At 46.3% G+C, this 22437-nt stretch overlaps 1 protein-coding gene across 5 annotated transcripts in view; it reads left to right on the top strand.

Annotated features, from left to right (window-relative positions):
• LOC144798733 (uncharacterized) overlaps positions 1-22437 on the top strand; it is a 784842-nt gene that overhangs the window by 617159 nt on the left and 145246 nt on the right. For all 5 annotated transcript variants that reach the window (XM_078669743.1, XM_078669744.1, XM_078669747.1 and 2 more), the window contains one exon: positions 232-459. In XM_078669743.1, coding sequence (XP_078525869.1) covers positions 232-459 — 228 coding nt within the window. The remainder of the gene's footprint in view (positions 1-231; positions 460-22437) is intronic.

Here is a 22437-nt window from a genome sequence, read left to right on the forward strand (position 1 = left end):
TTTACTCTGTCACCAAAATGTATCTCTAATTTTAAAAGACTAATTCTAAACTCATCAATATCCTCCTCACCGACCGACATTTGGTTCATTGTTAAAAAATGGTTTGGTTTGTTGGTTAGTATTTTGAGAACATAGCTCACACTCAGAGTGGAAAGGTAGTAATGGTGACTTTGTGCAATGACGAGTAGCACTTTGCTGTGCAATGATATCTTTCCAATCTCTTTCTTGCAGAACAATGGCCCAGAAAACTTCGAACGAACATGTATTAACAAAGATGACTTACCGTGTGCTGAGCCTCACACACACCTCAGTGTCTCCAAAGAACAGCTCAACATTGTGGTAAAACGCAAGAAAGGGCAAGGTTATTTGGAGAATGAGGGAGAAAATGTATACCCTGAGTGGGAAGAGAGTGTGGCCACATCCCCCATCTCTACAGTCAGCACACCAAAAAAACACCAGGTATGTAAATAACAAGGTTATTTACTTTTCAGCATTTTTCTTTCACTGTTTCTTAGATCATTTGGAGCAGCCTGTCTGCATTTATTTTATCATTTGATGTGGTTATGCAGAGAAACCAAGGGCGGGCCTGCCTGCCATTTGTTGAGTAAACACATATTTTTAAATCTATTACTGAATCTTTACAGAGAAGGCTGCTCCTACATTTTGTAAACCCAGTGCCGTCTTCACAAAATTGTCTCTAATGATGGGCAGTGCAATGAAGCATAGGAATCTGTAAAGTAATGTAACAGTAACACATTATTTGCCGCACTCTGAAATTGCAAAACCTGTAGTGTAGAGCTCGTAACAAGAAACTGCTACTTCTGAATGGGAATAGGAGAGCACTGATTGTTCATTGCAATGGCACTGGGAAGTACTAGCGTTCTCACTGACTGGAGCTGTTATTCTGTTGACCTCTGGTCCGTGCACCTGATTATTTAATGTCAGCATACAGAACACTCTCAAAGGTGGCTAGTAAAACCGTTGTTCAAAGAATGTTTGTATTTGTGAGTTAAGGTTACACATTTGGCAATCTCTTACATCACAATGGCTGCTAGAACAAGAATCTCTTTTCTAGGAAAATTACAAATTCTATACATTTCCTGCATTCATTATTTCTTTTTACGCTCCTGCCTTCCATTTTTTCATGCAAGGAGACTACGAAACACATATGCATTCTATGTGCTGTGGAGTCTTGATGCAAATGCAGTGCTTATCAAAGTCATATTCTTTATTGCTTCGTTAATAGGAACAATCATAATACTAGAATAAAAAGAAAGCAGGAGGTCTCATAGACATTGTATTATATAACTGTTAAAATGAAGTACTCGGAGGCAGAGGTGAGTACAAACGTCTTTATTCTGTCATCCACTCTCCGTAACTGACAGGCTAGCCAACATTCTAAAGCGAACTCTGACAGAACGTTCCAAGGGAAGGAAGGGAGGAGGGGCAGTGGGGAATGTACCAAGGGGGGAAGGGGAAGGAGAGGAGGATTACAACACATCTTCCTACAGTACAGGGAAAATAGAGGTTCACATTAGGGAGCCTGCAAAATGCTAAAAACTCAAGAGTGCATGAACATCTAGACCCTATGCCTGTATAAGGGCTAGATTAACAATTTCCTCCCTGCTGGCGGATAGAAGTAACTGGGTAACCAACATGTGGCCTAGTGGTGCGGGGATTCACGCAACTGCGCCATACAGTGAGGGATACAATCACAACAGGACTTACATTTACGCTGATGACTCGAATAAAGGTAAATTAGGGGATAATAGTTTTGGCAATCGGATCTCTTCCCCTGATGGAAGCAAAAGGGGTTACTCCCGTTATCAAGTCGGAAGAGGTGTGATATGCCCAAATGCCTTTTCTTAACGTTTTATCTACATCCAGATTGTTGACAAAAGCTAGTTGTGTGAGATTTTCAATCAAGAGAATTGACTTTTGAATGGGGTGATTGTCCCTGTGGCAATGTAAGGTAGTTTTCTCATGCTTGATGCACAGCTCATTTAGGAATGCCTTCATTTCAATAGAAGAGAATTTGACACCATTGTTAGTGACTATGGAAGCTGGTACACCTTCACATGCAAATGAGTCTCTTAAGAAGTCGATGAGAGTTCTTGTCGAGATGTATGACACAAACTTGTATTTGATCCAATGGGAAGTGTAGTCCACGAGTACAATCAAAAATCTCTTCTGCACTCCCAATTGAACCGTGGGGCTGATTATTTCCAATGCCAGCTTAGTTCATGGTATTTTAGGAACTGATGTAGGATTTTCGGACAGGGAACAAATTTTCGCTCTATGCAAACTTTTAACACATTCAGTTTCTGTTAAAGTATGACACATTCCTGACATCCCCCCTTCTACAGGAGCGTTAGAAACTTGGGGGCCTATTACGATGGAGGATTTTCCGCATCCTCCGGGCTGGCAGAAGCCACCGCCGGCCCGGAGGATGCGGAAAATCCTCTGCGGACCCACCAAAGACCCACCGCCACATTAGGATGGCTGGTGGGTCCTGGTTTCCGTCCGCCGCTTTTCCGCCGCAGTTGGCTTACAACCGCGGCGGAAAAGCTCTAATATGTTGATGGTGTCTCTCAGACACCGTCACCCATATTAGGATGGGCTGTGTGAAATGCTTTTCCGTGGCGGGTTTTCCGCCGTGGAAAAGCATGTGTAACTTCACTGCGGGGGCCCGTTGTGGGCCCCCTGGGGAAAGGGGGGGGTGGGGAGTGCACATGGGGGGTACCTATGGTACCCCCCTGCATTTGTATGCAGAAATCGGCAGGCGCCGCACGGTGCCTGCCGCTTTCTGCATACAAATGCAAATTATACATTTTTACCATTGCGGCGGATGCAGCTTGAAGCCGCACCCGTCGCAATGGTAAAAATAGAGGATGTGACCGCCAGGGTGGCGGTCACATCCTAATTGCACAGGAGGGAACTCCGCAGGCCAAGCGGAGGTTCCCTCCTACTCTATGGTGGCGGACGGACTCAGGTCCGTCCGCCATCATAATCGGCCCCTTGGTTTGTAATGATGTTCACCCCCACGGGTGGTACACTGCAGGCAGTACTATTTACATTGTGGCCTTTTCCAGAGGACAATTCTGGATATATATTAAAATTTCTGCTGGTTCCTTTCTCCCGCTCAGCTAGGAGGACTTGATCTTTAATATTTGGATCAAGCACAATCCCCAACTCACTTTGATGATGCCAACCCAACAGATTGAAACCTTTGCTTACCATGTACACTTTGCCACGTGTAGTTCTCCCTTTGAATTTAATACACATCGTCAGTATCCCCTCTATGGAATGTTTTCTTCAGCATATCCTACTGCTGAAATGTCCGGTTCCAGCACGTTGAGACTAGAGGTATCAAACAGATCATTTATGACATCAATATTAAATAAGGGAACCGGGGCACACGAATCAGCAAACACATCTATGGGCTTATTATTCAAAAAAAATTTACATTTGGGATATTAAATAGATATGTGATCTTTGGAGGGTCTGGGAGAATTTATCACTCCAATTGTCCTGTGCACAACTGGTATTCTGAACACTTGCTACGAGCTCATTGGGAGTCTTAATTTCTTTGATACACTTAGCAATGTGTTCTATAGATACTGCTATGCTAACCGCTTCTTTTATGGTAGGGTTTTTTGCCAGGAGCTTTTCTTGTATGCGACTATTATTTGTGCACCTGACTAGTTGGTCCCTGATAAGAGAATCATTGAGTTCACCCAAATCACAAAGTTTGGTCAGGCCTCTGAGTGCCGCTATGTAGTTGATGACAGATTCCTGTTTACCTTGGATACGGGTAAAGAATGTATGCTGCTCCAAAACTACGTTTACTCTGTCACCAAAATGTATCTCTAATTTTAAAAGACTAATTCTAAACTCATCAATATCCTCCTCACCGACTTCTAGCTCCGGTTCAGGTAAGGTGTCATATATATTTCTACCTTGAATGCCTAGGTTATGTAACAAGATATGTTGCTTGCGAACAGCAGAATACCTTTGCCACCTATGGCAATAAGGTAAGAGGTAAACAAATTAATCCATTCCTTCAAGTGAATTTCCGGTTATCCAGTATTAGGGCATCTTTCATAGATTCACATGCCTGAATCATTCCCCGTCGTCAGGGTGGGAGTCCTCGGTACATAAATAAAGTAATGTCTCTTTAGAAACATAGAGTAATAGGCCAAAGGCCCCACATTAGTAACATATCTATGTCCTTTTATAAAAAGGACCAAACTCTAGAGAAGAGCCAATCAGCTTTCACCCCCCTCTAGAACCTTCTGGAAGGAGCTCATGTCCCTCAGATTTTCTACCGCACGTCGTGCTAAGGGAGTCTCCTCTGAGCTCTGCTCAGTTTACTTCTCATCTGGTTTTCCAGTGTTTTTCTGGCTTTATATTTCATCTTCTGACTGAAGTTCCTTGGTATCTTCATGACTGAGACACCTAAGAACGGACTTTTTAGGTCCTGTGGTTCCTGAGGGAAGAAGAGGCTACATATAGATGACCAACATCAAGATTGTCTCTACTGCCTCTATCCAGGCCACTCTTCTAAGGATTGCAAGGTATGTCGTACCTTCTCCACAAAAACCCTCAAAGATTGGGAGGGACGCCTGTTAATATAGCTACAAAGGTTGAAAGACCGAGACCAATTGGAGTCTTCTGAGGAGAGTGAGGGCTCTTCAACATCCTCTAAAACCTCTCAAAAAAGACCAAGGGTGGCATCTCCGGGCCCTTCGTCACAGCCTCCTCAAAAGAAGACACTTAAGAAGTCTTCAGAGGTCCATTCTAAGGCTCTACCATCGAAGGTGTCTTCTCAGGAAGTTACCACCTTCAAAAAGCCTTCTTCCGCTTGTCGTCGATGATGACTTCAGCGACGAGGAGATCTGTGTATACAGCCTCTTGTGTCACATCGTCGGCGGAAACTGTCTCCACGTCGATGGCGACGTCGTCATTAACCTCATCGACGACGACAACTCCTTCGTCGACGGCAGGTAAGACCGTGTTGTCTACGATAAAGATCAAAAAGACATCGTCGATGTCGAAGCAACCGTCGATGCTGCGATCGCTGACGAGCTCGACGACGAAGACAACCCCGTCGATGTCCACACCATCGTCGACAAAAGCTCCGACGGTGAAAACCATACCGTCAACGAGATCTCCATCGGTGATGACGACAGTGTCGACGACGGCCCCGTCGACGATAACCCCATCGACTACGACACCTGTCAAGGTTTCACTGTCTACGACCGCACCGTCAACGGGCTCGTCGACAATGACGGATCCAAATCTGAAAAGCACTTATGTGCATCTCAGAATTACGAAGAAGACGTTGACGCCGGCTCTAACATCTCCAAGTAGGGACCAACCACTGCCTCCAGCATGTCTTCTGGAAGAGGAGGATTTGGATGAGGGTAGCATGTTTCAAACGGCGACAAGCACCTCTGAACTTAATTTAAAATATCAAGAAAGTTCCAATGAGGAAGACCAGGATCAGGAGGAAGAATATCAACCACCTCCTCCACCAATGGTTTGTCTTCCAGCCTCCTTGGTTCGGGATTTACAATACCTCATTAAAGGCTACAAACAGAGGTTTCCACCATCTCCTAAATCTCAACCCCCGGCGGTGTCTCCACCACCAAGACCATGGCCTCCACCTTTAAATTTACAGCCGGAACCTGTAATTTTGCCGCGTCCTCCATCTACTGATGAAGACGAGGAGGAAGATCAGCATGAAGAGGGGGAACTTCATGACAACCAGTCTAACCATGATGAATGGGCCAACTACGTCATTCCCTGTCCTGCTTCTCCAGTGCCTACACTGGCTGACTCACCACCTAAAGACATCGGGGGGTTCCATAACATTGTTGAGAGATAAGCTCAACGTTTTCAAATCCCCATGACTTCCTACCAACAGGATTGCTTCTTGTATGATTTTAAGGAGCCTTTCAAGAAGTCAGTGAGATCTATACCCATAATAGAATACTTATGGGGTCAGGGTGTGAAGATTATGCAAAATCCTTCCTCGGTGCCTCCAGTGTTGCCTCGCCTGGATAAAAAATACAAGGTGCCCCATACTGCTCCAGCTTGTTTATTAGGACATCCCAAGCCGGACTCGGTTATAACGCAGGCGGCTCAAAGAAAGTCCAAAAATTCTTCTGCCCCGTTAACTGCTCCGCCGGATAAAGAAGGTTGAAGGTTGGATAACACCAGAAAGTGTTTTTCTTCAATGTATGCGTTGACAGTAAGAGCGCCCAATGCTTTAGCACTATTGGGACGATATAATAGGCAGTTATGGGCAGATATAGCTCCATACCTGGCAGCCTTACCTGAAGACTCAAAAGAGGAGACAAAGAAGATATTGCTTGAAGGGGAACGCTCGGCATCGGAAATAATAGATTGCGCGATGGATGTCGCGTCGACTGGATTTTGTCAGCTGGCTGGCGCAGCAGTATTAAGACGACAAGGTTGGTTGAAGGCAACTTCTTTTCGACTTTTCGACCTTTGGGTCACAAATTGATGAGTCTCTCCAGAGTATAAAGAAAGATACGGACACAGCCAGAGCTTTAGGAACCCTCCAATTTAAAAATACTTCCTTTCGTGGATCAAGAGGGAGAGGGCAGTCCTCTTTTAGAGGTGATTACCAATAACGGTCGTCCTACTCTTCTAGTCAATAACATCGACCACAGTATCAACAACGTCAGCAACAGCAGCAATCCTCTTATGGTAAATCATCCTTTCGAGGAAAAGGTCAACAAAAAGGCACTGCTCGACGACAATGACCCTTCACTTCAGCCAGTCTCCAGTTCATCTCTGCCCTCAAAAATTGGAGGAAGAATTTCCCATTTTCTAACAAATTGGAAACAAATTACAATGGACCATTGGGTTCTACAATTAGTTCAATTCGGTCATTCACTGGAATTTGTCCACATCCCTCCCCAAAACCCTCCCCGACCTATGCTTCACAAAAATCTACGTTTACTTCTCCGGGAGAGTTCTCTTATGCTCCAGAAGGGAGCGATAGAAAGGTTTCCTCTTTCTCAACGGGGGAAAGGATTTTACTAACCCTGGGCGTATTGGGCGTAGTGGGGCTCCGCGGAGCTACGCGGAGTGGGCGAGAAGCTACGCCCACTCCCGCACTCCGCGTAGCCCCACTACGCACCTCCCTCCCGCTCTCCTCTACATACATTATTTAAGCAAACTACCCTTAATAAAACAATTTTAAAGCACTTACCGTGTCCGGGGCTCGTCCGGGGCTCCCTCTTGGAATCGCGTCGTCATGGATACCAATGCGCATGCGCGGGCGGCCGCGCATGCGCATTGGTATCTAGGAAGGGACGCTATTCCAAGAGGGAGCCCCGGACGAGCCCCGGACACGTAAGTGCTTTAAAATTGTTTTATTAAGGGTAGTTTGCTTAAATAATGTATGTAGGGGAGGGCAGGAGGGAGGCGGGTGGCGGCCGACTCGGCTACGCCCACGGAGTGGACGTAGTGTTGCCGGCTACGCTGTCTACGCAAAATGCGTAGGAGGCAACACTACGCCTACTCCGTGGGCGTAGCTGATTTAGATTTAGATTTAGAAAAAGGGGAAAAAATGGAGACCAATTTTAGACCTGAGATCCCTCAACAAATTCTTGAAAAAGCAGTTGTTTCGTATGGTATGGTAACAATCCAAGAGGTTCTACAACTTCTGAATGCGGAAGATTACATGGTGTCTTTGGATCTTCAGGATGCTTATTTTCATATCCTATTCACCGGAATCACAAAAAGTTCTTAAGGTTTGCAGTAGCGGGCAGACACTTTCAATTCCACGTCCTACCTTTCGGGCTCAAGTCTGCACCACGCATCTTTATAAAATGCCTTTCTCCGGTGGCTGGCGGACGACTGGCTAATCAAGGCACCATCCTTAGAAGACGCGTCCAGGTCTTCCAACACTTGTCCACAGCTTTTCAATCGTTTGGCACTCACACTCAATTGCAACAAATCAGTCCTTCTGCCTTCTCAGCGTATAAATTTCCTAGGCGCTACCCTTGACACAAAACAGAAAAAAGCATTTCCATCTCAGGAAAGAAAGGACAAGCTTCTGTCACTGGCTATTCTCATACTTCCAAGAAGTCCTTGACAGTTCGCCTCTTCAAGTCCCTACTCGGTATGATATCATCATGTATCTTACTAGTTCCACACTGCCGTCTCCGCATGCGGCCTCTCCAAGAAGCTCTCTCAGCGCAGTGGGTCCAATGCACAGGCTCATTTGACGATATCATACGGATGACCCCTCAGATGGTCAAGGTTGTGCAATGGTGGATTTGTCCTCAGAACCTGTCCCAAGGCTTGCCTTTCTTGCTTCCAGCTTCGCCACATATCATCACAACAGGCGCCTCACTGGGAGGTTGGGGAGCTTTCCTCCAAGAACTGCAGATAAGTGGGAATTGGTCCCCTTTTGAGAAAGAGCTTCATATAAATCTCCTCGAACTACGAGCGGTCTTCCTCGCCCTTCAAGCTTTTCTTCCAAGGATCAGGAATTCTCTAGTGATCGTGCGTACGGAAAATACCACAACAATGCACTATCTCAACAAGCAGGGAATCGCAAAAAATCTGGAACTGGTTGATCCTGCACAAAATTTCCCTTCGGGCGGAGTATGTCCCAGGAATGGACAACGTTCTGTCCGATTCACTAAGCATGCAACACACAACGTGTCACGAGTGGGAATTGGACCAGGGGATCCTCAACCAAATATTCTCATGATGGGGCACTCCTCTCATAGATCTATTCGCTACAAGACAGAACGCCAAATGACAACACTTCGCAAGCTGGCATCCCCAGCAGGGATCTCTAGGAAATGCATTTTCGATCGCATGGTGCAACATCTTTGCATATGCTTTTCCACTGTTTCCAATGATTCCCAGAGTCCTCAGGAAATTGAAAGCGGAGCCTTGTACACTCATTCTAATAGCCCCAGCTTGGCCACGCCAACATTGGCTCACGGAGCTTCACCTTCTCTCTCTGGAGCCGCCAATGTGGTTGAAGCAGTTTCCTTCTCTCCTCACAATGAACCAACAGCAAGTCCAGCATCCGGATCCGGCATCTCTCAGGTTATCCGCTTGGCTCCTGAGTTAAAAGAATTTCAGAAATTAAATATTCTGCTGGATTGTAGAAGAACTCTGCTGAAGACAAAAGTGCCTTACTATGAGGGGATAATTCTCTCAATTGGCAAAAGGCGAATATCGCGCCTTGAGGAAGCAGACACTTGACCTCAAGGAGCGCAGGCGTGGTGAGGCGCTCTGAGAGGAATAATACCCTCCGATGGCAAGTGACGAATCTCGCACCATTGAGGAAACGCACAGTTTTACCTCAACCAGTGCAGGCGCGATGGTGATCTTTGCTGAAAAGACGGAAGTGCCACGCTCTGAGAGGAATGTTTTCCTAACTTCAAGATGCACCAGCGCACAGATGCGGTCAACGTTGAATCCGGCGGTACACTTCCTTTGTGAGGGAACACCCACGTTAGGAGACAGATTAGCAGACAATTAACGCCTAGACTGGGAGAACTGGTAGCACGATGCGGAGTGAAAAGACTCGCCTCCAAAACTGCGAGGGGTGCCGCCGGACCGGCACACAGCTCCAATATGAAGAGGCAGACTCTGGAGACTTGATGCTGACGAGGAACTGCCACTGAAGCTGAAGGCTATTCACGTCGCAGCGACCACCAGCAAAATCCTCAGCGGCCTCACCAGTAAAGCTGGGAGAGTTACGAGATAACACTGCGCAGCTGGGCCAGCAGGACAGTGCCACGCAAAGAAGGGCGCAACTCACCCCGGTCACACTGAGGCAGACGTTCAGGAAATACGAAGAACCAACGACCTGGAGCGCATATCAGCAGAGAAGACTTCCTGCAGGCGACCTAGTGACCTCAGAGAAACCTGGCAGGCGAAGGCAAACTAAGTGCCCGATAAAAGTGTCACAAGGACGAGGAAAAGATTGATAGAGGGCGCTGGAATGTTCACCCCTTCGTTGACAATATCCTACAGGCTTCAAGCAAGACTTCCAAGACACTGGGCATGCAAAGAAAATCCCCAGGGCAGACGCTGGAATATTCTTTTAGGAGCAAGTAAACTGTAGTAAACCAATCTTCTTCACAGCTTTTCCACAGAAGCTTCTCGGGATTAATCAATTCAGAACTGAAGGATCAGCATGTAGAAATGTAGGAAGGAGAGAGTACTGAAAGGGTAGATGACAAAGCTGGCCCCCTTTGCAAATTCATTGCCAGTGTTAAAATGAAGTACTCGGAGGCAGAGGTGAGTACAAACGTCTTTATTCTGTTATCCAGTCTCCGTAACTGACAGGCTAGCCAACATTCTAAAGAGAACTCTGATGGAACGTTCCAAGGGAAGGAAGGTAGGAGGGGGGGCGGGGAATGTACCAAGGGGGGGAAAGGGAAGGAGAGGAAGATTACAACAATAACTAATACTAAACACATTTAATAAAAGTGCATGAAAGAGTGATTGGCAATTGTCCCAATTTAGATGTTCAGATATTAATAAAACAAATTGGTGCCTTCTCCAATCAGCACCAGTAGCTTCTCACCCCTTCGGTCTTCAAAGAAGGTCTTACCTATGTTGTTTTTTTTTTAGCACTGCTATTGTTTTGGAAAAACCTTTCATAGCTGCTGCAGATGCTGCACTCATTTGGTGCTTGCACTGCTTTTTTGGTAGGTGATTGATGGATTGTTCCACAGATGCTCCCTGTACAAAGTATGAGACACTTGGTATCATATCATTTGACACTCAACAAAGAAAATGAGCTGGCCTACCTCATAATACTAAGTTTTTTTTGCTTTTTTTTGGGGGGGGTCTCTTACACAACTTTAGGAAATATTTAATCCAATGGGGCTAAAGGGTGCAATTCACAGCTCATTTTGTAAAGTGTGTGGACACAAACCTACAGGCTTTCTCTGAAGTTCTACGTGGACCCTCATGAAATGATCTAAAACATCTAGGACTGCCTACTGAAGGCGAACTTTGCCTGAGACGTAGTGAAGTCTATCCTTTGCATTAAAATTTTGAAAACGTGACTACATTGAGCAGTTTTCAATTCAATGTGACTAGAAACGCATAAGGCTTTACAAGAACTTCTGAAGAGGCCTCGTGATGTTTTGCAATCTTTGATGGCATGTAGTGGCATACACAATGGTCTAGAATGCAGCCCACAGCAATTGCCAATTTCAATCTAACCCTTCGTCCATTGTTTCTTTAATGTTCTCACTGAGGAGTAAAGTAAATTAATACATATGTATCCAGTCTAGTTTTTGGCAGCATACCAAAACACACAAACCATGCTTGCTGCAAAGTAGTCATGGTTATGTTATGTTATGTAAAAATAACTTGTCAAGCGCACTTACACCATAGGTTTCTTGGCGCTGTTCGTACACTAGCTGCTGCCAGGGTCCTATTTAGCAAGCTTGTACAAAAAGCCAGGTTTTCAAGGCCTTTCTAAATTCCAGTAGGCTATCGCATTTCCTGACTGAGAGTGGGAATGAACTCCAAAGCTTAGGAGCCAGATAGGCAAACCTGCGCCCGCCTTGTCGCTTTAATTTGATTGATGGAGTAGACAGCAGATGAAGATGGGCGGAGCGCAGATTACGTGGGGGGCATGTCTGGTGATTAGGCTGTTGAGAAATTTAGGGCTAGTGCAGTGCAGAGCCTTAAAGATTATGCATCCCGACATAAAGGTAGTACGTTGCGCTATAGGTAGCCAATGTAGGCTGCGCAGTAGCATCCTGGCAGACTGCTATCTCGGATGCCTGTAAATCAATCTTGCGGCCTGTTTTTTGATTATTTGAAGGTGATTGACCAGGCCCAAAGGGAGGCCGGTATACAGAGAATTGGAGAAATCAAGGCGGGAGAGCACCAGCGCTATCACCACCTGGATCAGAGCTTGATGAGACAGCAGGTAAGCGATCTTTCTTATTTTGCGTAGTTGGAACAGAGAAGAGGAGACCACTGTGCCCACATGACCCCTCAAAGAGAGATCAGAATCTATGGTCACCCCGAGACTTTTCACTGAGGAGGACGGAACAGGAAGAGGGCCTAGTTTGCCCGGCCAGAAATGAGGTCCCCAACAAACAAGGCTCTTCCCAGGCAGCACCAATTTGGTTTTCCCAGGATCGAGCTTCAGTTGGTTCTGATCCATTCAACCTTGGATATGTAGCATTGTGGCTTGAAATTCAGCAGCTGCGTTTTGGAGATCCAACTTAAAAACCAACTGTAGATCGTCTGCATAGTTGAATTCTGTTGTGTTCCTGGTCTTGAGTGAGTAAATCAGGGGGCGGATATACAGATTGAATAACAGTGGGGACAGGGATGAGCCCTGAGGAACTCCACATAAGGCTGTCAGATTTGAGGCCGTGTAGCTCCCAAGACGCACTGCCTGGGTTCTACCCGTTAAAAAAGATTTTATCCATCCAAGTGCTGTTCCCCGAATCCCTGCTTGTTCGACACGGTGCAGTAAGATGTTATGGTCGACTGTGTCGAACGCGGCCGACAGATCTAAAAGCACAAGTGCCTGCGGAGTCCCATTGTCAGCATTGGCCCTTAAAGTGTCCATCACCGCCAGAATGACCGATTCTGTAGAATGCGGTACAAAAGGGGGTGGTGATGGACGGAGCATCTGAATCAATCAAACACTCACACCCAGTCAAAAGATCTGGGTTGAATCCATCACCGTTCTTTAGCCCACTCTGACACCCCAGTTCAGACATGGCTATAGGCAAATCAGTCTGACCCTGTGCCTCATGGGAACAGTCCAGCCCGAACTGCCAAGCCATGTCTTCCCTGGACCGGAAACAAGCTTCCGAGGACCGTTTTCTGGCATTCCAGCCGTCTTCAGCCCAGCTTGCTTGAATCCAGTGGCAAAGTGAGCAAGGGACTCACGTCTAAGCATACCCTGCCACACTTATGGCGGCCAAAAGCGGTACAAAAGGGGGTGGTGATGGACGGAGCATCTGAATCAATCAAACACTCACACCCAGTCAAATGATCTGGGTTGAATCCATCACCGTTCTTTAGCCCACTCTGCCACCCCAGTTCAGACATGGCTATATGCAAATCAGTCTGACCCTGTGCCTCATGGGAACAGTCCAGCCCGAACTGCCAAGCCATGTCTTCCCTTCCCTGGACCGTGAAACAAGCTTCCGAGGAGCGGTTTCTGGCATTCCAGCCGTCTTCAGCCCGGCTTGCTTGAATCCAGTGGCAAAGTGAGCAAGGGACTCACGTCTGAGCATACCCTGACACACTTATGGCGGCCAAAAGCGGTACAAAAGGGGGTGGTGATGGACGGAGCATCTGAATCAATCAAACACTCAAACCCAGTCAAAAGATCTGGGTTGAATCCATCACCGTTCTTCAGCCTACTCTGCCACCCTAGTTCAGACATGGCTATATGCAAATCAGTCTGACCCTATGCCTCATGGGAACAGTCCAGCCCGAACTGCCAATCCATGTCTTCCCTGGACTTGAAACAAGCTTCCGAGGACCGATTTCTGGCATTCCAGCCGTCTTCAGCCCGGCTTGCTTGAATCCAGTGGCAAAGTGAGCAAGGGACTCACGTCTGAGCATACCCTGCCACACTTATGGCGGCCAAAAGCGGTACAAAAGGGGGTGGTGATGGACGGAGCATCTGAATCAAACACTCACACCCAGAATGGGCAGGCCGGAAGCCAGCTTGGTTTGGTTCCAAGTAGTTGGAGTGTTCAATAAACTTGGAGAGGCAACTGGCCACATGGGCCTCCAGTAATTTAGAGAAATAGGGGAGAAGCGAAATCGGGCGGTAGTTGGATGAGACCGAGGGGTCTGCGCCTGATTTCTTGAGCAGTGGAACTAAAACTGCTTTTTTGAGAGCGGTGGGTACTTCCCCTTTACTCAGAGATTCGTTAAGGAAGGGAAGGAGGCTGTGCGGTAAGGCTGTGAATATTTCCCTCAAGATAGAGGGAGGACAACAGTCATTGGGAGAGCCCGACTTGACTCAGGACATTAGTTCAAGTAGGGTATCGGGGCCAATCTTCATGAATTGATCCATGATTATCAGGGTAAACCCCAGAGGGTTCCTCAGGCACTGCCGAGGGAATACTCGCCCTGATAATTTCGATTTTTTTCCATGAAGAAACTGTTCAAAGCGTTACATCGCTCTTGGGTAGGGGCCAAGCAAGGTAATATTCTGTCATCGCTACTAAGGTCATTTACAATCCTAAAGATTTCTTTGGATTTATTAGGAGCAGCGAGCACCTTTGTGGAGAAGTAAAGGGTCTTGGCAGCCAATAAGGCTTTCTTATAGGCCCTGCGAGCTGACAGGAAAAATTGTCTTTCCTCGCTGGCATAGCTGTGCCTCCACTTCCTTTCAAAGCGATACAAAAGGGGATGATGGACGGAGCATTTGAGCAAATCAAACACTCACCCCCAGTCAACTGATCTGGGTTTAATCCATCACCATTCTTTAGCCCACTCAGCCACCCCATTTCAGACATGCCCATATGCAAATCAGTCTGACCCTGTGCCTCATGGGAACAGTCCAGCCCGAACTGCCAAGCCATGTCTTCCATGGACCGGAAACAAGCATCCTGGGACCGGTTTCGGATTCATAATCCTCATCAGCCAGGCTATCTTGAATCCAGTGGCCAAGTGAGCAAGGGACTCACGTCTGAGCATACCCTGCCACACTTAGGGCGAACAAAGCGATACAAAAGGGGATGATGGACGGAGCATTTGAGCAAATCAAACACTCACCCCCAGTCAACTGATCTGGGTTTAATCCATCACCATTCTTTAGCCCACTCAGCCACCCCATTTCAGACATGCCCATATGCAAATCAGTCTGACCCTGTGCCTCATGGGAACAGTCCAGCCCGAACTGCCAAGCCATGTCTTCCATGGACCGGAAACAAGCATCCTGGGACCGGTTTCGGATTCATAATCCTCATCAGCCAGGCTATCTTGAATCCAGTGGCCAAGTGAGCAAGGGACTCACGTCTGAGCATACCCTGCCACACTTAGGGCGAACAAAGCGATACAAAAGGGGATGATGGACGGAGCATTTGAGCAAATCAAACACTCACCCCCAGTCAACTGATCTGGGTTTAATCCATCACCATTCTTTAGCCCACTCAGCCACCCCATTTCAGACATGCCCATATGCAAATCAGTCTGACCCTGTGCCTCATGGGAACAGTCCAGCCCGAACTGCCAAGCCATGTCTTCCATGGACCGGAAACAAGCATCCTGGGACCGGTTTCGGATTCATAATCCTCATCAGCCAGGCTATCTTGAATCCAGTGGCCAAGTGAGCAAGGGACTCACGTCTGAGCATACCCTGCCACACTTAGGGCGAACAAAGCGATACAAAAGGGGATGATGGACGGAGCATTTGAGCAAATCAAACACTCACCCCCAGTCAACTGATCTGGGTTTAATCCATCACCATTCTTTAGCCCACTCAGCCACCCCATTTCAGACATGCCCATATGCAAATCAGTCTGACCCTGTGCCTCATGGGAACAGTCCAGCCCGAACTGCCAAGCCATGTCTTCCATGGACCGGAAACAAGCATCCTGGGACCGGTTTCGGATTCATAATCCTCATCAGCCAGGCTATCTTGAATCCAGTGGCCAAGTGAGCAAGGGACTCACGTCTGAGCATACCCTGCCACACTTAGGGCGAACAAAGCGATACAAAAGGGGATGATGGACGGAGCATTTGAGCAAATCAAACACTCACCCCCAGTCAACTGATCTGGGTTTAATCCATCACCATTCTTTAGCCCACTCAGCCACCCCATTTCAGACATGCCCATATGCAAATCAGTCTGACCCTGTGCCTCATGGGAACAGTCCAGCCCGAACTGCCAAGCCATGTCTTCCATGGACCGGAAACAAGCATCCTGGGACCGGTTTCGGATTCATAATCCTCATCAGCCAGGCTATCTTGAATCCAGTGGCCAAGTGAGCAAGGGACTCACGTCTGAGCATACCCTGCCACACTTAGGGCGAACAAAGCGATACAAAAGGGGATGATGGACGGAGCATTTGAGCAAATCAAACACTCACCCCCAGTCAACTGATCTGGGTTTAATCCATCACCATTCTTTAGCCCACTCAGCCACCCCATTTCAGACATGCCCATATGCAAATCAGTCTGACCCTGTGCCTCATGGGAACAGTCCAGCCCGAACTGCCAAGCCATGTCTTCCATGGACCGGAAACAAGCATCCTGGGACCGGTTTCGGATTCATAATCCTCATCAGCCAGGCTATCTTGAATCCAGTGGCCAAGTGAGCAAGGGACTCACGTCTGAGCATACCCTGCCACACTTAGGGCGAACAAAGCGATACAAAAGGGGATGATGGATGGAGCATTTGAGCAAATCAAACACTCACCCCCAGTCAACTGATCTGGGTTTAATCCATCACCATTCTTTAGCCCACTCAGCCACCCCATTTCAGACATGCCCATATGCAAATCAGTCTGACCCTGTGCCTCATGGGAACAGTCCAGCCCGAACTGCCAAGCCATGTCTTCCATGGACCGGAAACAAGCATCCTGGGACCGGTTTCGGATTCATAATCCTCATCAGCCAGGCTATCTTGAATCCAGTGGCCAAGTGAGCAAGGGACTCACGTCTGAGCATACCCTGCCACACTTAGGGCGAACAAAGCGATACAAAAGGGGATGATGGACGGAGCATTTGAGCAAATCAAACACTCACCCCCAGTCAACTGATCTGGGTTTAATCCATCACCATTCTTTAGCCCACTCAGCCACCCCATTTCAGACATGCCCATATGCAAATCAGTCTGACCCTGTGCCTCATGGGAACAGTCCAGCCCGAACTGCCAAGCCATGTCTTCCATGGACCGGAAACAAGCATCCTGGGACCGGTTTCGGATTCATAATCCTCATCAGCCAGGCTATCTTGAATCCAGTGGCCAAGTGAGCAAGGGACTCACGTCTGAGCATACCCTGCCACACTTAGGGCGAACAAAGCGATACAAAAGGGGATGATGGACGGAGCATTTGAGCAAATCAAACACTCACCCCCAGTCAACTGATCTGGGTTTAATCCATCACCATTCTTTAGCCCACTCAGCCACCCCATTTCAGACATGCCCATATGCAAATCAGTCTGACCCTGTGCCTCATGGGAACAGTCCAGCCCGAACTGCCAAGCCATGTCTTCCATGGACCGGAAACAAGCATCCTGGGACCGGTTTCGGATTCATAATCCTCATCAGCCAGGCTATCTTGAATCCAGTGGCCAAGTGAGCAAGGGACTCACGTCTGAGCATACCCTGCCACACTTAGGGCGAACAAAGCGATACAAAAGGGGATGATGGACGGAGCATTTGAGCAAATCAAACACTCACCCCCAGTCAACTGATCTGGGTTTAATCCATCACCATTCTTTAGCCCACTCAGCCACCCCATTTCAGACATGCCCATATGCAAATCAGTCTGACCCTGTGCCTCATGGGAACAGTCCAGCCCGAACTGCCAAGCCATGTCTTCCATGGACCGGAAACAAGCATCCTGGGACCGGTTTCGGATTCATAATCCTCATCAGCCAGGCTATCTTGAATCCAGTGGCCAAGTGAGCAAGGGACTCACGTCTGAGCATACCCTGCCACACTTAGGGCGAACAAAGCGATACAAAAGGGGATGATGGACGGAGCATTTGAGCAAATCAAACACTCACCCCCAGTCAACTGATCTGGGTTTAATCCATCACCATTCTTTAGCCCACTCAGCCACCCCATTTCAGACATGCCCATATGCAAATCAGTCTGACCCTGTGCCTCATGGGAACAGTCCAGCCCGAACTGCCAAGCCATGTCTTCCATGGACCGGAAACAAGCATCCTGGGACCGGTTTCGGATTCATAATCCTCATCAGCCAGGCTATCTTGAATCCAGTGGCCAAGTGAGCAAGGGACTCACGTCTGAGCATACCCTGCCACACTTAGGGCGAACAGCCTGACTTAAAAGTAATTTTTGTGATGTCAGATCGGTAGTAAACCATTTGTGGGCTTCGGCCTGTCTAGCCCAGGAGAGTTTAGTGAGTGGGGCATGGATGTCACTGGCCGCCAATAACCAGTTAGAAAGACCTTTTTCCATTGAGTTGGCATTAGCGTTCATATCAACAGGAGGAAGGGAACTGGCCAGAGGAGCCATAAATTCCTGAGTATCAAGTGTTCTCCACTTTCTAGTCATGCCTCCCACTGCCTCCCCGTGACCCTTCCTTTAAAACTAACTGCAAATTCGATTGAGTGATGATCCGACCAGATAAAGTTGGTAGACAGACCTGATAAAGTTTTAATTGAGATATGTAAGGCATCTTTTGATGCAGTGTGTTAAACTCAATCTAAAATAGAATGTATCTTAGCATGTGTATAATATCGCGATTAGTTAGAAAGTAATTCAGTGGAATCTCACATGTCTAAAAGAACTTAAAGGGGACCCTGGGCCTTCCAAACAGTCCAGTCTCTGTGATCGCTAGAAAGGAAACTGGTACCTTCAGTATCTGTGTCCTCAAAATATTACATCTAGGAGGAGATTACATTAGGAAAAGAAAGGCAGCATGTAAACAATAGCAAGAAAATAGCTGCACATCACTGCATTACTGGTTTGGAGACCAGACACAGGACAGATTTGTTTAGATGTCCTGTGTCTGATGTGTGGGAAGCTGGTGCTGGGTTTATGGGGGTGCTACGCCTGTATGCGTGAAATATGGCTCCAACTAACAAAAAAAGTGAAATTTGGTATTTAGGATGTAAAGTAAATAGAGGACAGGGATTTTATTTTCATAATATATGGAAAGTCAGAAGGAAGAAACATAATTATACTTAAAAGAGAAAATGTGACGAGAAGATGTGGCCTAATAACTATAACATAAAAATAAAAAATTAAAACAGGATAAAGGGCTTGCTCACAAAGAGGGTTCTGTGAGTGAGTGTATCTTAGCAATGCCTCACTCCTAAATTTGCTGGAGTAAGTCACAGGTACTCATCAAAATAAAGCTTTGTGCATCGATGCCAGGGTTTGTAGCCATGGGTACATGTTTGAAGGTACACACCTCGGCTCAGATTTATTAGAAACCAGCGTGTCCTTGCATGACGCAACTCAGTACAAACCTTAACTGGGATTTACAAAGTCATGTAAATGCACTTGTGCTGCCCTATGTGACTTTGTAAATAAATGTAACAAAGCTGCTTGCGTTAAGTTGCATTACATTTGGTTGTGGTAAGCGGTCCATGGGCGGAGCATGGGCATTCGCCTGCATCCACCCATTAAATTTGACGCAGTGTCAGATTTACTAATGGCAGTACACATGTGATTGCGCCAAAATGTGTGTCTATAGAGGTGTAACATGTAGAAATATGTTTATTTCTCCTCGTTACTTCCTCTTTCTGTGCATTGTGCATTCTCCATCACACATAGAAAGAGGAAATTGTCTTTTAGAAGTGTTTTTGTGCTGAACGATGTCCCTTCTTGTACTTTGATTAATTCAAGCAAGGTATAACTGTCTTGCACAAGCTTATAATGACAGTTTAAATGAGTTCCTTGTGAACATTTTTCTTTCGCTTAGCATTAATACCTAGTTCAAAAGGACATATGGGTCGCTCTTGTTGTTGTAAGAATTGACAGGCACCCTTGCAGCATGGGGCAGGGGTGCCTGCATTAGCACTAGGCAGCCTCAAGTGTGCAAGCGCAGGTAGAGAGTACAAGAGCGCCATATCTTAGTAAATATAGCGCTGTTTAGCTCTCTCCTGTTTACACAATGCACCTCAGCAACTATGCTTACTGCCCTGAGTTTTGGGAATGTCTAATAAATATGCCCCCTGTTAGAAATGAGGGTCTCCAGTTGGCAGAGGTAGGTACATTTGTCCAAATAGGGACCCCTGCTTCTAGTCAGGGTAAGGAGGATACACACTTTAGAGAACCCCTGCTCACCCCTGCTCACCCCCGTTCAAGAAAAATAGAGTATCTTTTCTCTTTTCAAAAATTATTATTAACATCAAAAGAGAATGCATCACATGACAGTTATTTTGACGTACCAGGAGCAAAAAAAAAGGGAAAACATTTGATAATATTTACTTTCACATTACTGGGTAGACTTCGTCTCTGACCGTTGACCTGAGAAGGATTACAGGGCAAAAGTCCATTATACATAGTATTAATAATTATTAACAATGTCAGGGGATTGTGCAACACATTTATCCTCCCGTATTTTTACCTTAGCATTGGGACCCATAATGTTGTATCGACAACTTGTGCTGTTGGGACCGTTCATGGGCTGCCTCTGTATGTATTCCATTTGCCCCACATCTGCTCCCATTTCCTAGGGCATCCCTTGCTCTCGTACACCTATCTCTCCGTCACCATGCACCAATCCATGTTTCCCCTACAGTCGTTCAGGGAGGGAGTAGCCATCACTCCCCACTTTTGCGTGATATTGCGCATAGCAACCATCACACCCAATGTTACTCACAATTGATATGCACGTGCCAAGTCTGTGACTTCCCAAATATTGATTAGCATAATTTGGCCGATGATCTTATAGCAGTACTGGTGACCTCACTGATGCATGTTAACACCCCATTCCAGTATGTTTGGACAAATGGGCATTCCCACAAGATGTGAAACAAAGGCCCTACTTCGCCACATTTCCTAAGGCACCCATGTCTATCTGTCTGCCCATTTTTACCTGTGTAGTGCAGGAGACGTAAATTATGTGCAGAATTATTTAACCGTACAAAACTGAAACGTAGCCTTACAGCCACCATTCGCGGGGAGATGATTCTGGTAAGGTTTCATCAGAGGTAAGTACTGCCAGGAGAGCGTGCCTGACTTGTAGATAACGAAAAGCCTCAGTAGGGGCTAATTCATATGTACTTTGTAAATCCTTAACTGGAATTACCCCTTCTTGGTGTGCTTATATCTCCCACCGTGGAGTTCCCTGTCATTCATTTCATTTCATAAATCTTTATTCGAATTCCAAGAATTCATAAAAGCACATCCACAAATTTACAATGGTATTATAAAATCCTTAAAACTTTGATAAATCATAATGGACATCTGACAAATTTTACAAATTACTAAACAGAAGGAAAGTCAAAGATTGTCCATCATTTTGCGGGCTCGGGTGGCGGTTCTCAAGAAAGTGCTAGTGCAAAAAACTATTTCTTCATTGTCCAAAGAAAGCAGCATCTGATAAGATTAACCCATGGAAAGAGGTCTATGTTTTAAAAAAAAGGGTGTTAGAAACCATTTTACATATTTGAAATAATATTTGCAAAAGAAGAAAAAGTGCTAATCAGTTTCTGCGCTCACCCCATCTCAGGAGCATCATATGTTTTCAAGGTTTGGCCGGTAGCCTAGAGGAAAACTTAACAAGATACTTACAGTTCCCGCCCTTAATCGAAATAAAAGGCTTCTTTCCCAGTTTACCATTGGCAGGGTAAGATATATTAATAAAGGATGCCTATATAATTCCCTGCCCATGTAACTAGAAACTGTGGATTTCTTAGATTCTTCCCGGACCCTTTCTGAGTTATAAAGTGCGTAAAGTGCTTTTTTCAAGTCATTCTTATGGAGTGAATCGGTTCTGATTGGGTCTAAGAAGAGGCTAACTTTATCAATACTACATAGACTCTGGTAGACCCCCGAGAGCCAGGGAATGTCCATTCCTCTCTTGCACTTGAGGCAATCAGTTATAATTTATTGCGTTAGGGTAGCAGATTTATTCCTCCAAACTGAATGCCAAAATAACGCAGGTCGGGTGCTAATAAAATCACAGAAAAAATTTAAGTTAAGTTCCTTATGGCAAATACACTGAGAAGTGGAAATCGGTGCACCCAGCAGCTTTCTACAAAACCAATTTTGTTCCTGCTAGATGCACCGATTCTTCGCCAAACCCCATATTTCTGCCCCGTACGTCGCTACTGGGACGCATTGCAATTTCAAAATCCTTAAAATTGCTTCAATACCACCTGTTTTCTTCGGGCGGGGAAGGCTTAATATTGAATTGATGGCCTTTGAGAACTTGCTCGTGGAATGGGCCAAATGCCCAGTCCACGAGCCGTTCGCAGCAAAGGCCATCCCCAGATATGGGAAAGTACGGGTGAAAATTAATCTGTCATTCCCTACCAGTATAGAGTTTACCTGGCGTTTCCCTGGTCCGTATGACATGATAAACGATTTTTTTAAATTCACACGTAAGTCAAGTCCGTCCATGTACTCAACAAAGCTTTTGACCAAAATACGCAGAGAATTTGGGGTGCGGCCCATAAGGACCGCATCATCTGCGTAAAGAAGTACAGGTAACGGTTTACCGTTAATTTTCGGGTCGTCTGGAGTTGACTGTTTCAGGGAATTGCTCAGCC

The sequence above is a fragment of the Lissotriton helveticus genome, chromosome 12 (assembly GCF_964261635.1).
Source record: "Lissotriton helveticus chromosome 12, aLisHel1.1, whole genome shotgun sequence".
NCBI lineage: Eukaryota > Metazoa > Chordata > Amphibia > Caudata > Salamandridae > Lissotriton > Lissotriton helveticus.